The 17,473-nt window shown below is 38.7% G+C and overlaps 1 protein-coding gene across 1 annotated transcript in view; it reads left to right on the top strand.

Annotated features, from left to right (window-relative positions):
- LOC139939518 (carbamoyl-phosphate synthase [ammonia], mitochondrial-like) overlaps nucleotides 1-3,952 on the top strand; it is a 32,848-nt gene extending 28,896 nt beyond the window's left edge. The window contains exon 34 of the mRNA XM_071935485.1: nucleotides 815-3,952. Coding sequence (XP_071791586.1) covers nucleotides 815-913 — 99 coding nt within the window. The 3' untranslated portion in view covers nucleotides 914-3,952. The remainder of the gene's footprint in view (nucleotides 1-814) is intronic.
- Nucleotides 3,953-17,473: the final 13,521 nt, after the last annotated feature.

Below are 17,473 nucleotides of genomic sequence, written 5' to 3'. Positions count from 1 at the left end.
TTCTTATTTACAGCCCTGACATTGATTCAGGGGTTCCCCTCATGACAAACTTTGAGGTAAGTAGCGTTCCCTGTAGACGGTCACAAATCTAATTCTAATTCTCATTCCATACATTGGGACCAGCCTATTTGTCTTAGAAGCCCTGCCTTTGATTCAGGGGTACCCCTCATGACAAACTTTGAGGTAAGTAGCGCTCCCTGAAAGCGGTCACAACTCTAATTCTACTTCTCATTTCATACATTGGGACCAGCCTATTTGTCTTAGAAGCCCTGCCTTTGATTCAGGGGTACCCCTCATGACAAACTTTGAGGTATGGTAATGTTCCCTGTAGACGCACAGTTACAAAGCTAATTCAAATTTCATAACAAGTCTAATTCTAATTTCCATTTAATTTTTGGGACCAGCCTATTTGTCTTTGAAGCCCTGGTTTGAGTACTGGACAGTTAAATTAATGAAATCAAGATGGCCGAATAATGATGAAGAACTATAAGGCTTTTATCAGTGAGAAAATTTATTTGACAAATTTTGCACAACCATAAGTGTTTCTTCTACAGTAAGCTTTAAGTAAGCTGCCATGTTAAGACGGACATATTTTACGCAAATGTGAACAAGAGCGTCAGCATGTGTATAACTTTCATGTCAAACCCATGTCGCTTTCACTTGTACGTGATCAGATTAGAAAGGGCGCACGATAGGCAAGAATTGAGAGTGAAAACTGGTGGAGCCAACCTCCTGTGGGATATTGTGCAAGTTTGATTGACACGTAACATGCATCTAAAACTAACTTCTGTATTATTTCTTCTCTTGCATGAAGGTGGTGAAGCTCTTTGCAGAGGCATTAAAAGATGTTGGGAAGCTGGACGCAACGACCCTGTTTCACTTCAAGAAGCCGAGGCACTCTGCCAAGCACTGAAACCCGAATTGAACTAGAGGTTCCTGTAACAGCACTCAGTGGTTCAACAAGGCTTTGTTGGCAGCTCTGTTCATTTACTTTTCCGATCACAGTCTTATGTAGAGTGGCGCTTGGGTGTCTTCCCGGTCACACGTTAAACAATTGTATGTAAGCAAATTGGCAACCCTGGTTTGTTAATTTATAGCAAACATGGGCGCCTTATTTCAACACACATCAGGCGACCGCTTTCTGCAGGTGCCCATATGTTACACAGTTATCACTGTCATACTGCAACAACCAATATTCCAGCAATTATTGCTCAAGTGTCATTCGGGATTTTGTCCCGGTGTGTGCGTGTTTCCCCACTATGGTAAATTAACATAGGCTGAAGGAAGTCGATTCAAAAGACGACGCGAACAATTGTATGAATTTTCTACACAATTCACTGTTTTGAGGACACAGAGTCCCTTGGGGTGGGGGGGGGGGAGAGTATTCTCTGACCACACATGCCACACTGACAACCATTGCTCCATGTCTACCAGTGCAGTTATTTTCCAAGCAAGCAGTGACATCAAATGATGTATTGGAATGTTTTTTAGGTTTGCTTTTACTTTCTGGAAGATACCAGATACTGACGGATAGGTTTATGTTTTAAAGCGATATGTGGGGAAGAATATTAATGTGGTTCAAACAAAAATAACCTTGAATTTATTTTCTACTTTTTATGTGAAGAAGTATAATTTTCTTAAACTGAAATAGAGGCTGAATACTAAGAATCCCTGAAAAAAGCAGTGAAGAGGGATGGTCTAATATTAACCCTTAGAAATATGTTCTTTGCAATTGAGCCGATTGCTGTAGATTCTAAATGGTCTTTGGTCATAGTCAAATGCTGAAATGTCAAATATCTTTATAAAAGATTTGTTTTTGTGTTTGTGGTAAACAGGGTTTATAGTTATAATTATGTTTTAACATGGATAGAAATGAATTTACTCTTTCAAAAGAATAATGATGCAATATTCATTGACGGTAAACAAGAAATTGTGGATAGATAATTTACCCCCTGTGACATGAAAAGGAGACAGTGTTCATGCTGCTGCTGTGCAATACGTACTCATACAAATGTATTTTTTACGTCACTCAGAAACCAAACGAGTGCAAAAGAGTGTGAATGCACACAGCACCATAATTTACATTTCATCGGGGGTAAAATCTTAATTTAGGCATTGGTTTGGGTGTCGGTAGAAGTGAAAACGATTCTTTCAAAGATTCAGTTGTGGACGACTATATTTATCTTTCAAAAAGATTCGCTCTCTTTAAAAAAGGAACCTACAAAATGTTCAGTCATGGACTGAATTATTTCTTGAAGGTAATTTATCATCAGATGTAGTACTCCTTTTTCCGATAACAATTATTTAAACTAGTCATAAATAGTTTGAGTTTTGACATGTGCATTGTAGAAACTCTTTACTTGCACACTATACATGTATAACAAAGTCATGTGATTCTGTCAAGGCTCTGTTTGTGTGTTGTTGTCTTTCTATCATGCAATTGTTTATATTTTGGTTGAACTTTAACTTTAGTCACTTTGAAAATGAAATAAAATGCAGCTATTCCTGTACACCAAACCTGGCCTACTGCCAAATCAAGGTTTGGTAAGAAATCTGAATTCAACATTTCAAGTGAAGATTCACACACTGTTCTTTACCTGACTAAAAAGAAAAAAACAACCTTCGAATTTATTGTCACTTGATAAACTATTGTAAAGTATTGTAAAGTTGGATAGGTTTCATGCTTTAAGTACGCACAAGTCGTTACAATGAGCTATCACCATGGTAATCCCATGTTAAAATTGTCCATGGTACTTCAAAGACAGGACTGTATTATCTCCAAGCTTTCATGTTATTAGTCATTGGAGGGGAAGTATCTTTACTGCTTTATTCATTTTTCTTTGACGGGAGATATTTTGTAAGCTGAAGAAGACAGTTTTATATTTCCTGTTCACAATGAATTGACGAGGTATTTATACTTTTGACATGGTTTATGATAATTCTTCAGGCGTTTTCCAGACAGTTGCTATGAATAGCAGAAAATGTGCGCCATTTTTGTTGCTCTTATGTGTATGCAATTTTGTTCATTGAAGCTAATTTTTTACAACTTTTGTTTTGTTTTTGCTCATTTCGTGATTACAATTTTTTGAAAGTTACATGCTTGGAATCTGATGGAGTTGTAAAAATGAAATAATATGGATTTGTTTGTTAGGGTATTTGTTTGTTTTTGTTTGTTTGCCTTGCAGTGTTAATTAAATCTTGCATTTTGTTTAAATCTCAGTTTATTACTGAATTGTATCTTCAGTACTTTGTATTCGTGTATGCATCTTGAAATGACAATTGACAAGATGTAGAGCATTCACTGTGCGCTAATACTCTAAAAAAGATGTCTGGCATTAGGGAAATCAAGAGCAACTTTACATTTGAGAGGAAGAAAAATGGAAATCCAATTCACAAGAATAAGACCAAATTTGAGCATATTCCCAAGAAGCACTTGGGGTAGTGTTGAAAAAGTAATCTGTGAAATGGAAGACCCAGTCTGAAATGTATTCAATATTTAGTTGTCATGTTTGTCAATGTTGGAATATACTGTAACATGTTAGTAGGAAAAAAACAGTCCTGCCTGAAAATATCCATTTCGAAAAATTCTGAAGTTTGGAAAGGACACCAGACTTATACTAAATACCTACAATCACGCCACTGAATTGTCCACCCCAAAACGATTAAATCGAAGGTTGTATAATTGAACATTAACCAAATATCCTTGTATTTTCTACTGAAATATTTGAGACTACGGAGAAAAAACCCTGGCATTTAAAAATATATTTTTGCAGTGTAGGCTAAGCTTTAAATGAAGCAGGGTATTCGTTTGTAATTTGAATTAGGAATGCGCTGTACTCTTTGTGTAGTATTTAGTAAGTATAAGTCATCGTGCATTGTTACCACTGTAGACAATGCGTATTGTTACAATATTGTAGACACCGGAATTTATGGAGAATAAAAATTCAATCGGACAGCACTTCGCTTCAAAATTATAGTTTTTAATAGTTATATTTGTAAGCTTTGTTTTATATAGATGTCCCCCTCCTTTTATGCGAACGGACTGTAACATGGCGGGAAAGTCTAAGTATATTCAAAATAATCATTTTGGGGAATGGTGTATTCTGGAATTTCCTGGAACTCTTTTGAGAGGTGGTTTTGTTGTTGATGTTGTTGTTGGTGGTGGTGGTGGTTTTTCTGTTTTTGTTCGTTTCCGTCGTTGTTTTTTTGTTTTGTTTCGTATAACTTGTCTACAATAGGAAGAGAGTGTATTAATGTTTGGGAATATTTGGAAGGGAGGGGGGGGGGGAGGGGGTACACAATCTACTACATATCTGACATGGAGTAAAAAAAAGTATGTTTTCCAATATTCAATATTCCCCTTGCGCACATGGCGCACGACGAGCTCTACGGCAAAATGATGGAGTTATTATTACTGTTTGATTGAGTGGACTCTGACCGGCGTCCTGCACCGAAAATCACCCAAACCTAATCAGACTATTGAACAATCACTTTATAACTGCCAATAAAAGGCAAAAGGCCAACATGAATGCAAATAATAGTCGACCTGGCTGTGCGCTAGAATTTCTTTCAATGTGATTGTGCTTTTCAGCTCAGGTTTATCATCTCTGGTTTCACAAGAACAAAACCCACACCGGCTCCATGAAGTAGTTAATCCCGTCGGGTAAACAAAACGGAACCCACCCTGCTTTTGGGGGTCTTAGACCAAGGGATATACTACAAAATTAGTGCAAGTGCCTTTGCTGTTAGGTTACACAACTGGCCTATCAAAAAGGAATGATCTAAACTTACATGCATTGGTTTGGTAGATGGTGTTCAAGCGTTGGTTCAGAGAGGGGTTGATGGTGGAGCAACCAACGAATAGCGTAATCTGTATTGGAAAATAACCAAGAAAAATCATCAAAATGTGTCTTTAAGTAAACATCTTGTTTTGTTTCTAGGCTTCCTTATGCCATAGCTTTATGTAAATAGAACATTTCAACATCATGATCTATAAATATTGACAAGTCAACGTATTGATACAGAGTTGTGTGCATTGTCGGGGGTTTGTTGTTGGGGCCTACATCTGAGTTGAACATTCCCCCATCTGATGGTCGAATCATAGAGCAATAGGGATGAATGTTGCTACCATTGATTGCATACCATAGAGACAGTGACACCTATAGATTTTAATCATGACCTGGAAAGCTAGATGATGGCACGGATACGGGGCTTAAAACCTCCGGGAAGGCGAGGTCGCTTTACTAGCTCACACGCCGGCCAGCTGAAGCGGGGCAACGGCCTCGGTGTTGATAACGGTTTGCCCGGCCCTGCTTGAACCATCACCGGGGAACCAACTGTTTTAGGCAAGTATGGTATAGATATTTAGTTGTTAAAAATTGATATCATTGTGGAAGTCAATGCATGGTTGCCACAGTGATCCTTGATGTAAAAGATTAAAATGGTAAGCTTTTGATATGTATACAAAAACACTGGGGAGAGAGTTGATATATAAATCACTCCATACACAATAGAGATATTATATTACGGTTAGCATAAAAATATGTTTACATCTTGCCCTTAAATAAACTTAGTGACACTTTTGCACAAAAAAAAAAGACAGATGACAGATGAACTTGGGGCTAACTCTATCCACATCAACAGGCTGACTGATCTTCTATAGTCAGTGATGGGAGTTAACAGATAAAACACGATGTTCCGGCAACTGGCGATTTTTTTCCTTCTCAAAATGCTTTCTGTTGATTCAATTAAAGACACTGGATACTTTTGGTAATATTGTCAAAGACCAGTATTCTCACTTCGTGTATTTCAACATATGCATATAATAACAAACCTGTTAAAATTTGAGCTCAATTGGTCGTCGAAGTTGCGAGATAATAATGGAAAAAAAAACCCCCTTGTCACACGAAGTTGTGTGCTTTCAGTTGCTCGATTTCGAGACCCCAAATTCTAAATCTGAGGTCTCAAAATCAAATTCGTGGAAAATTACTTCCTTCTCGAAAGCTAAGTTACATCAGAGGGAGCCGTTTCTCACAATGTTTTATACTATCAACCTCTTCCCATTACTCAAGTAATCAAGTAATAAGGTTTTATGCCAATAATTATTTTGAGTAATTACCAATAGTGTGCACCATCTTTAAGGGATTTCAATCAAAGTTTTGACTCATTGTTTGCTTGCTTTTGGTCACGATTGTTGGCAAAAGATCTGTGCACCCATTTATCGTCATGTAACTTATCATAAGAAAAAGAAATTGTTTAATTTATTCGTTTCAATCTACTTCGGCCTCAGCAAACCAATAAATCATTTAAACAACTCCTCTTTCGTGATAGGCGAATTAGCTTTTACAGCGCAATATCTAAACCTTTACATTGGTTTCAGTTTGACCTCTAACCCTTATAGGAATCCACAGCACGTTACCCATTAACTTCTGATGGATCCCGGATGCTATTTAAAACCTTTCAAGCAATTACACCCATCCTTGTCTATTTGTAACTTTCCCAATTCAGACAATCTACTGTATGAATGAGGCGCACGGTCTCAGGAGAATATTTCCCTATAATTACTGGCGAACCTCAAGTACCTATACTTTTCTACAGGCCTATATGTACCCGCCGGTTTTGACCAAATGAACTTTGACAGACCATTAAACAAAAAGTAATTTGGGTAAATAAAATGATAAATCTTCTGTACAGGACATGCTACGCATTTTGCCAATCCACTTGGCAACCACGATTCGAAGCCGTTGCTTGCCTGTTCTTTTCTAGGGCATATCTATATCGAAAATATGTTTACAACTTCATCCATTGTTTTACAACTTAATTGACCTCAGTGATTACAACTTGTTGTTTGCTTTCAGTGTTAAAGGTCTATTGATTGGGGTTAGTACCGTCGTATTAAATAAAACACACGAAGTACCAATAAAATGCCTACAGTGAAAACAAATACCGGGTAGCCAAAATAGGCCTAATGAAGTTTTACTTGACTTAGAAGCCTTGTTTTGTTTTCACCATTCGATTGTTTTCATCCTATATAAATGTAGTCATATTTATAGGCCTACAATCAACATAATGTGAGAAAAATTCATTTCAAAAGGTCGTATAACTATAATGTTTCTGAGATATTGCCGAAAATCTGGAGCGGTTACATGCAAGGAGGATAATCTGTTTCTCAGATTAAGATTTGGGGGATAAAAACTTGAATCTTTTTTGTCCTAACAGCATTACTGCAAAGTGAAATGATCCACTTCATTCTTTATTTTATCGAAGGCTGATTCTTCCCACAATTTTTGTATCATTAATTTGAATTTAGCAGGAGACCAGTCCCAGCTGTTACGTATTTTGGTTACCCTTTTCTGGTAAGCATAATTGCTTTATGCTTGACTGTATGCTTTACTCATGCAATAGGCCCAGCTGTAGGTTTGCACTCATTCTAAACGGATTTGGTTATAGTACACGTACGAAATGTCAGACTTACGTAAGTAATCGACTTCACCAGTTGCCATGGTAACCCCCAGGTCTTATGTTGAATGTTATAATTTCCACAAAATAAGTCAAAAAGGATTTTCTATGTATGAATCGAAAAATAGTCAGAAGCTTTATCACCTCAAACCCCAAAGGAGTTTTAGCTACTGAAGGCTTTGCAGGAAAAATACGCGCAGTGACATTCAGCAGAAAAAACGTTAACATAAACATTTATAGTGCTAGGCGTTATTCCATAGAGATCATCGCACATTTAAGAGCTTTGTAAGAAATACAGATTTACTAATTCAGATTCCCTAATGGCAGGAGGAATATTGTTCCAATTACTTCATTGGTCCAACCAGGCTACATACTTAAACGCATGACGTGGAAATCTATAGCCGTATAAGACATTGCCTTCGCCGCTATTAATCCGGACACGGCATAAAACAAGGAGCCGGGAGCTGGAGCTATAAAACGAAGCCAGGGTTTCGAAAATGGGCAAACGTAAACAATAAGTGGATTATGCCAAATTACTTCGTTATGGTTGGAAACAGAGTTATACTTTAGTCCCTTTCTTTATCTGCAAGGATAAAGGAGGACACTGGTGGCCTAAAGTGGATACGATGATTGTATTGGATAAACGTATAGTGACGTAAGCTTTCCATAAATCTGCGTTTTGATTGGTCGGAGGTGATGGTTTTGCACTGTAATGATCTTCCAACTTCAATTAGGAAAACAAAATTCAAGTATTTTGGGCAGGTGAACAAAATGAGCAGTGGCCGATACCCCAAATTTAGAAGGCCATATATTGCAGGTAACAGACCCAGAGGAAGACCAGGAAAACGATGGCAGGAAGACATAAAGCACTTCTGTGAAGAGGCTGACATACCATCTGTGGCAGCAGCAGGACACCTAGCAAGGAACATAGACCTATGGAGACTCATTGTTGGGAAGCCATCTACGGGACCTACCTCGGGAAGCCGGCTATGATGATGATGATGGTGGGTTTCTCAGCATGCACTTTCGAAAGCTTGACGTATGCGTGTAAATGTTGCTATATTCAATGTGTACGAATCTTCGTATAAAATGATGGCAAGGTCGAAGGTGAATTTTGCAGCATCCGGTCAGGCAGGTATCTGACGTTCTTCACTAAGTGTGACGTCAGATGCAGGCTACTAAGAGCGGGAACTGGAGATGGCCTGGCGCTCAGGCCTATGCCTCTTCAGGTTATTGTACACAATTTCAAAATATTATACAAAATGGGGGGTTATTGCGGGATCAAGTGGACCAAGGGGGTGTATTGCGAATGTCATACAAAAAGTTAACAAAATGGGTTTGAAGGGGTGGGCACTTCCTTTGGGTACCATCCCGACCTCTCTTTCCCAACCTGATAATGTCCCGTGCGTCACTGGCATTGTACTCTGCGAAGATTCATTACAAGCTAGTTGTTTTATTGGACCCCTCCTTATTGGCAGTTACTGAATGCCCTTTTTATCTTTTATTCACGAGTTGCAAGATTTCTGCACATTTTGGGGGCATTAACCGAAGACTCCCTCTTAGCAGATTTGAGATTTAATCGCCCAGGGCAAGCCGCAGTGATGCACACAACAAACTGATATGTGTCGCGTGAACTTCATTACAGCCTAGCTTCAACTCCACTATGTTTGCCACAACCTGTCCGGGGATACCACGTTGTGTAATCATGGAGGTGTGTAATGAATGACACGGGTCTCTACGTTATCAACTGATCTCCAGGCTAGGTAGTAGTGTTACCATGGTTTTTTAATCTGATAAGTTTCCTATTAGGCAATTTACTCGCTCGCAGTTTATAAAGCTTTGGGGGCTTTCACCAAGTCTCAATGGTCAAATGGCTGACGACGGTGTTATAAATCAGTTATCTTTCTCTCAAACTGCGAACATTTTCTCAGTTTTTGAACCGTCTGCGCCTTTACCGTTAAGCCTATGTAGTATTTAGACTGTAGAAAAAGGTGACATGGTAGTTTATGCTCTTTTAACTTCAGTGCAGTATGGTTGTAATTACACAATAGTCCCTTTTTTTGTAACGAATGTTCACCACCATTTTGTATGAGAGGCACTGTGTACCAAAAAACACCACAAACTGGCTTGCCAGAAATTCGCCCGGTCTAATTAAACTTGGACAGTCGTGGTATTTATCAGTTAATATGGACATTTATAATTTGAAAGCAATATTGATAAATTAACTGGTTTTGCAGTAACTTTATGCCGCCTGTTAATACACACTTTTTGCAAACCTGGCTGGCAAAACTCGCAGCCGTAAAGTTGCGAAACAAAGACCTCTCAGAGTAAAAATCAACATGGCGAATCTAGCTGCCTGTTTCATTGAAGAAAGTGAAACTCCCACCAAATTAGATCACCATGCCTTTTGGTGACTTGTTATCGGTCGTCGGCGGACTTGCCCACACGTAGTAACCAGTAAATACAGCACGATAAGAACTGCTGCAGCAGCACTTATCATTCTGATAATTAAATGCTATATATAAATACATTGTAACTGCCTCAAGCAAAACCAGGGGGTACTGGCAAATTTATGTTTTCTTGATTGAGACACCGTCCAATCGTTTGATTGGCTTGACCATATAGCCTAGCCCCTTCGAGAGTGACGGGAAATACTTCGCAATGTGCTCACTAGTATCATATCAGTCAAACGCCTGCTATCAGCCCTTTTCATTTGTCGAGTAAAAACTGTGAGAATGGTGTATAATTTGTTCACAACCCGCAAAACGTACCTTCATTATGCTTGCTCGATTTTAAATTTTCTGCCTAAACCCTTTGCATTATCTTAACATCTAAATTAAATTACGCTGCTTTTGAATTTAGTTAAAATCATTTTTTTTTCTCCAAATTTCTAGAAGAACACTCTTCAATTTAAAGTTTGAGTGGCCAGGGCAAGGTCGTTCACCCGCTGATTTAATTACAAGATAGACTAGTCCTCTGTCTCAAGTAAATTTAAAATTGACTCGTACATAAACGAGCTCCATTTATTAGATAGTCTGTCCAAGTGCATCTGCAATATAACACAACTATGAAGATCATAGCGCACATGATACAATCCCTCCCCCCCCCCTCCACAGAAGTGTGGGACGAAGTGAGTCTTTTAAGCTTTACGAGATATATCAACAGATTATCTAATGCAGGAGGATTGTTCCAAAAGTCATTGGTACAGCTTCGCTGAATGCTTTTTGACCTAGAACTTTGTTTGCACGGGGAACACTTAAGTGAGTGATGTTAAAGATTACACAAAACACATAAGGTCGGTTCGGGGGATCGACGGCAGGTTCGCTGGAGAGAATCTATAAAGGAAACGGGAAACAGGGGATGCGTGCATTGCGATACTGGTCAGGAATTATACGGATTAAGGTCAAGTGCACAAGGTCTTTGGATAGCGTTGCCTTAAACGCACACCAAGTCTTTGATGGATTGTGTTTGGTTTTCCCTTCTTTTTTTGTGTTGGGGGGGGGGGGAAGGGGGAGGTTGGGTAATCTCTGTATGCGACGTTCTAACTCGACTTTGTGCGCGTGACAAATTGTGGTAATCGGAGACTATTGCCTTTCGTAGTCTACGCGGACATCAGACCAAACGCCAAGGGCACGTGGTCCTCAGAGAAAGCGCGGGAAAAACGCTGGACCGTACGTGATGTTTCTAGTCCGGTCCCACTTGGCCGAAGCGTGTATGTATAAAGCCTATTTGGTTAATATACAAAAGGAGGAGCTTTAATAACAAAATGTGCTTACTGTAATAACATGGATTATGATAGAAAAGCATCTTAAGAATATTATGGTACTCGGTGTTGATGCATTCCTTGAACCCAAATGAAAACAAATGGCAGTATGTGTCTACTGACGAAAATTATAGTCGAAACGTCGGGACTAAATAAACAACTTCACCGGCTCTATTCGGAACAATAACATATATTTGTTTGGCGTATACTTAAAAGTAATATTTGAATACAATACCATTGTGATTAAGATACAATCAATATGCACATTAGTGTCGTCATTTATGAATTACCGATCATTGGTTGCAAGGTAAACAGAATTCAAACGCTTCCTTCCAGTTAAACAATGTTGGAATTATCAAAACTACATCAAATTCCATACATAGCAAAACGTTGATCAAATCAAAATGGACAGGAATTTGTTTTGCCCTATGAACAAGGCACCAATGTAAAGCCTATTTTGTTAGTGCAAAATTCGCTAAAGAACTAAAGTTACATAACCTAATTATTATTGTTCATTGTTCATAATAATATGTACGAATGAGTTATACAACAGCCATTGAAAAAAGACGGTGGGGTTCATTACCGCATGAACAGACGGATACACAACGACTCAAATGTTGTCTCATTATTTACCACAAACAAACGAGAGTAAAATTAAACTCCCACGCGCCTCCCTAATGACAATAACTCCATATACTCTGACAGATGTTGAAGGTGGACAAGACCTGGAATTCAGCTGGTACGTTTTGTCAAAATGGTCAAAATGTTGAGAGTATTGTTGGAATGGATGTATTTTTTCAAATAACAAGTAGTTAAAAGCCTGTTTCAACCATAGCATCAAAGCCCGAAGGACAAAGCGCCAATTCATTTTCCTGGGTCAGTCTTAATGCGATGATGCCACAGATGGCAGTTGACTCACACCACCTCTTACAGGATGATCGGACGCTCTTTACATGTCTTCTGTTCCCCCCGTGAATGTTCAGTGGTGATCTTTTATAATTATTTCTGATAAAGTCTTGGGTTTAAGCTTTGACGCGTGGGATGGCCGCGAGGATCACGCCAAGGTCTTGATGTGATGTAACAAACTATGATGTTAAATAACCGTAACATTGTTCTAAAGGGTTTAGAGACTTTTTTGTACCAACCGAAATATAATGTGTACATGCAGCGATGAAAGGTATTGCTCGTCGAGTTTACATTGTCAGCCTGACGCAGATGTACTTTTAACTTAAGTGCAAGTAGTATCTGCGCGCCATAACTAAAAATAAGAGATACAATAAAACCACCCTCGAACCCAAAAAATTGTCAATATCAGATCAAAAACCATCCATTAATGTAAATACAATGCCACATAGTTACAAAACCCATGCAAAATCATTGCACATCAATTTGTGTTTTGTTGAGTTCAACGTCAATACATTAGAGTTCAATGAGAAGAAGAAAAAAAAAAATCAAAAACTCGACAATAGTAATGAATCAGTTATGACCAATTGTGATCAGACAGTGTAAGATTGCAATCAGAAAATTCTACATTATTTATACTGTGAGTAGAAGCTTCATGTTTATAAATTCATGTATGTGTCCCAAGTCTTCTACTTAAATTATAGTGTCGGCATGAACGTTTGTAAAGGCAGGAATAACATAATATAAGATGTCATTTTATCGATACCACAATGTAACAAGCGTAAAGTGTCCCTTTGTAACATCGACCCGTTGGCAAACAACTGTGAAATTAACGCGACGAAAAAAAAAGTGCGACAAAGCAGACTGAAGAGCTCACATCAGCCAGACTAAAGGCAGTCTTTTTTTCCTCAGCGGCAAATAACTCCACGATGTTGATTTTTGAAAAGGGTTGCCATAGTGTTTTTTCTCTTCTTCTCTTTCTATCTGTACTCGAAACTGCGGAAATCTTGCGTCGTTAGCGACTGAAGCCCATTGGCTTAATGGGAAACGAACGTGATAAGATTGTCAATTTAACAATATGCCCCTCGCGGGTGACTGATCGTTGGAAAAGGACAGTGATGCAGTGATTTTCTTTCGAGACGTTTCATTTGGCCAGTTCATCAATCTCTAAACCATCCACTTATATCTATTCTGGTGTATAATTTAGAAGCGAAAATAACTCATTTAAATTCCTTGAAATTTGTTAATACACGATTGGAAATAAATTCACAATACGAACGAACTTTTCAAACCGTCTTCTTTCGTCCCGCTCATACACCGCCGTACACAGTGCCAAGAATCATATTATAGTAATGCACAAGTACACACAAAACAGAAAATTGTATTTCCATGGAAACGCAGCTTGCAATTCGTATGTCCGGATATAGGACCACAGTGCAATACAATGTGCCGTTTGTAATATAACAACGGAGATAAATCCCACAAGGTTGTTTTGTTTTACAAAAGAATAAGAACTCGCACTTTTGTTAATCAGCGGTTTTACTGTGTGTTTGAGAGAGTTAGTTATCAAGGGTGCGGGAAAATGCAATCCAATTTATGTATAAAAACAGCGACTGTGTTCGTCGCAAAACTAAAGTTAAATATCTCGTCCAAAAACAACACAGTCATCACAGTTCGGCGGAAAAGAACAACAATACGCGTAGATCACTAAATGCTTGATCTTCTTCTTGATTACAAAATAATTATTTTTTATGTATGATTTATTTTTCATGACACTGGACACTATTGAAAATTGTAAAAGACCAGTCTTTTCACTTGGGTATCTCAACATATGCATAAAATAACAAACCTGTGAAAAGTTGAGCTCAATTGGTGGTCGAAGTTGCGGGATAAAAATGAAAGAAAAAACCCCACACCCTTGTCACATGAAAATGTGTGCCTTCAGATGCTTGATTTCGAGACCTGCTTGATTTTGAGTAATTACCAATAGTGTCCACTGCTGTCCTTCCTCTATGCTTTAACAAGGCAACATTTATATTAGGCAACGGTTCATATTAAAGGCAGTGATACTCAAAACAATTGGTAGCATAAAACATTTCTTGGTGACGAGTAATGGGGAGAGGTTGATGGTATAAAACATTGTGAGAAACGGCTCCCTCTGTAGTGCCATAGTTTTCGAGAAAGAAGTAATTTTCCACGAATTTGATTTCGAGACCTCAGATTTAGAACCTGAAGTCTCGAAATCCACCATCTAAACGCACAAAACTTCGTGTGACAAGGGTGGTTTTTTTCTTTCATTATTATCTCGCAAGTTCCATTACCGATTGAGCTCAAATTTTGTTGAGATACATCAACTGTGAAGGCTAGTCTTTGACAATTACCAATAGTGTCCACTGCCTTTTAGCGCCTAATTTGTTTGTATTTACTGCGTGAAGTTACAGTGCAATTCTTCACATAATGTTTTGTCTTGTAACAAGATACTGAACACGTTTTCCCTTCAACGTGCATGTCCCGAGTTACAAACAAATACCAAATACATATGAGACGCTTGTACGTCTAAATTGTTTACACACGGCTAATGTGCGCGATTTCTTGTTGGAATGGCCGACAATAATTAATTTTTAGTTTTTAGTTAACTATCACTTCTCGTTGGCAGATTTCTGTTGTTCGTGCATTACCTTAAACGGACACAATGTTGTAACTATTTCGAATCTATGAGAATAGTCATTTGAAATCAATATAAAGTTGTGGATTATTTCGGCCAATTATATTGCTATACACTTTGCCTTGCATATTAAAAAAGAAGAAGCACGGTGTTAATATTGACACATAACCCCCCCCCTAAATTCGGTACATTTATACTAATAAGTGTAGGTCCGACATAATGTGTTCAAACGAGTTCGATTTGATTTTTATTCAACTGAATAGTCAGGCCCCTTACTGATGTGTTAGTGTGTTACGGTAAGCGTAGACAGGGAACACAAACATACGGTGATGGCATGTTTAAAAACACACCAAACACATAAGCGCGAGATTAAAAAAAAAACCTTTTGAACGAATACAGATGATTCTTTCTGACGCATATCAGTGATTGGGAATATGATTATCATCTTTACAATAAAGGTTGAGCGACCCTCCCCTCGTACTTAAATTACTTCATCTGAAACAATAATTAAGACATCTGACGCCTTTACATTTCTTACAATAACAGTATGAGTGAACTTTCACATTCATTATCTGTGCGCGAGGTCGCTGAAACCCAAGCACGTCATTAGGGAGTGACAGTGCATGATTTCATGGTTTTATTTTTGTCATGGTTTTTCCTTCTTTTTCCGAATTTCGCCAACCCCCTAATGTCTGCTAAAAATTTAATGTGAAATTTGGCTTAATGTACTTGTGACGTCACAATATTAAGAGCGGGGTTCGTGCAGGCAGAAGTGCTGTGTACTTTTAATTTAGATTATCTCGCTATAATAATCACACCGAGTAAATTGTGTATACTACAGCTGACAGAGGTAATTTCAGCACTTTTTTAAAACTATGATAATGTGATGAACATTTAACAGAAATTGTGTTTTTCTGTCATCTGTGTGTTGCATGTTCTGCCACAACGACTGTTGAAACATGCAACGTGGTGAATTATCTCACCAGAGCTGTATGAGGGTGGTAATGGTATATGCAATGCAAATATGGAAGCTGTTATTTCTACAGAAAGAAAAATCAATTAAAAAACAAATTTAAAACAGGTATACTATATATCTCTAGCATTTTCCATGTGAATTTAGTTATCTGACAGTAAAAAAATATGCATCTTTAGATTGACGTAGTGGGTTTCTTTCATTGCCTTTCACCTCTATTGTCAATATTGATGAACCACGAAAGCAAGCTGCGGGAATTATTGTCGGTCCTTGCTAGGTTACAATAGGGACTAACTTATAACTTACATTAGCGTAAGGAAAACAATAAGGGGGAAAGCAGAATGTTAACGCGTTATTGGCCAAAGACAAGCTTAAAGACACTGGACACTATTGGTAATAGTCAAAGACGAGTCTTCTCACTTGGTGTATCTCAACATATGCAGAAAATATTAACAAACCTGTGAAAATTTGAGCTCAATCGGTCGTTGAAATTGCGCGATAATAATGAAAGAAATAACACCCTTGTCACATGAAGTTGTGTGGTTTCAGATGCTTGATTTCGAGACCTCAATTGTTCTAAATCTGAGGTCTCGAATCCGTGGAAAGTTACTTATTTCTCGAAAACTACGTTACTTCAGAGGGAGCCGTTTCTCACAATGTTTGATACTACCAACAGCTCCCCATTACACGTTACCAAGTGAGGTTTTCTGCTAATAATTATTTTGAGTCAGGAAGCAAACATGCTTCCTGACAAACAATACTTTTAAGAAACGCCGTGTACAACCACAGTTTCCGAAAGGAAAAGGTTAGGACCTTGTTTTTGCGTATTTATAGCACGTCATGGTATGAGCCAATGCATGCAGACCAGGGCCCAATTTCATGTCTCTGCTTATTCTGCGCTTACGATCACGATTCCCCGCTTACGTGCAAGCGCCGAATTTCTGCGCTAGCCTTGTAAGCGTAGAATGCCTCGTAACGTGGAGCACGCACATGCAGAAGCCAAAATTCGCCGCTAATAACCCGTGAAATACGCTTCCGTAAGCACAGAATTCCCTGCTTCCTTGCTTCCGTAAGCACCGATTCTGTGCTTACGGTAAGCAGAGCCATGAAATTGGGCCCTGTTTAGTTACGCCTATAAGGGTTGGAGTGAGCTTAACTTCCATACTGTAGCCCATCTCTACCTCTTCAGGGCTTACGACGAGGCATAAAAAAAAACTCTTCCCAAAACAGCCCAAGGGGGGAATATGACCCCGAGTGGGGGTAAACACGTCCCAAGTCCGCCCCTGTCATATCTTCCGGCCAGCCTTGTTGGCCAAATGGATGTATTTTATGCTAAATGCTGAATGTACGTGTGTCGACTCTTTTACTGATTGGATACAAACCACGGGGGACTTTTTCCGGCGTGTACGACAGAGCTTTGCGCGCCGCTGCCTTGAAAGAAACATCGGCGTCTTGTGATGATAGGAAATAGAAAATGCACGGTCCTTCAAGATGCAGCCAAAGTGCACCACAGTGGCAGCTCCTCAGTCCTAATTGATGTATTAATTTGTGCGAATGTTTTTTTCTCTCTCTCTCCTTTGTTTTGCTGAGACCATTTCATGATCGATTCTGTTCTTACGTGGAGTTTATGTGGCGAAGGATGTTCTGTGGTTTTATGTTTTTGATTTGTGTTGGTTTTTGGCATAAGGCACGTCTGATACCACCATGTAGC

Source organism: Asterias amurensis, chromosome 7 (genome assembly GCF_032118995.1).
Source record: "Asterias amurensis chromosome 7, ASM3211899v1".
Lineage (NCBI taxonomy): Eukaryota > Metazoa > Echinodermata > Asteroidea > Forcipulatida > Asteriidae > Asterias > Asterias amurensis.
Note: the sequence above shows the minus strand (reverse complement) of the source record. Positions and strands in the feature narration are given on the sequence as shown.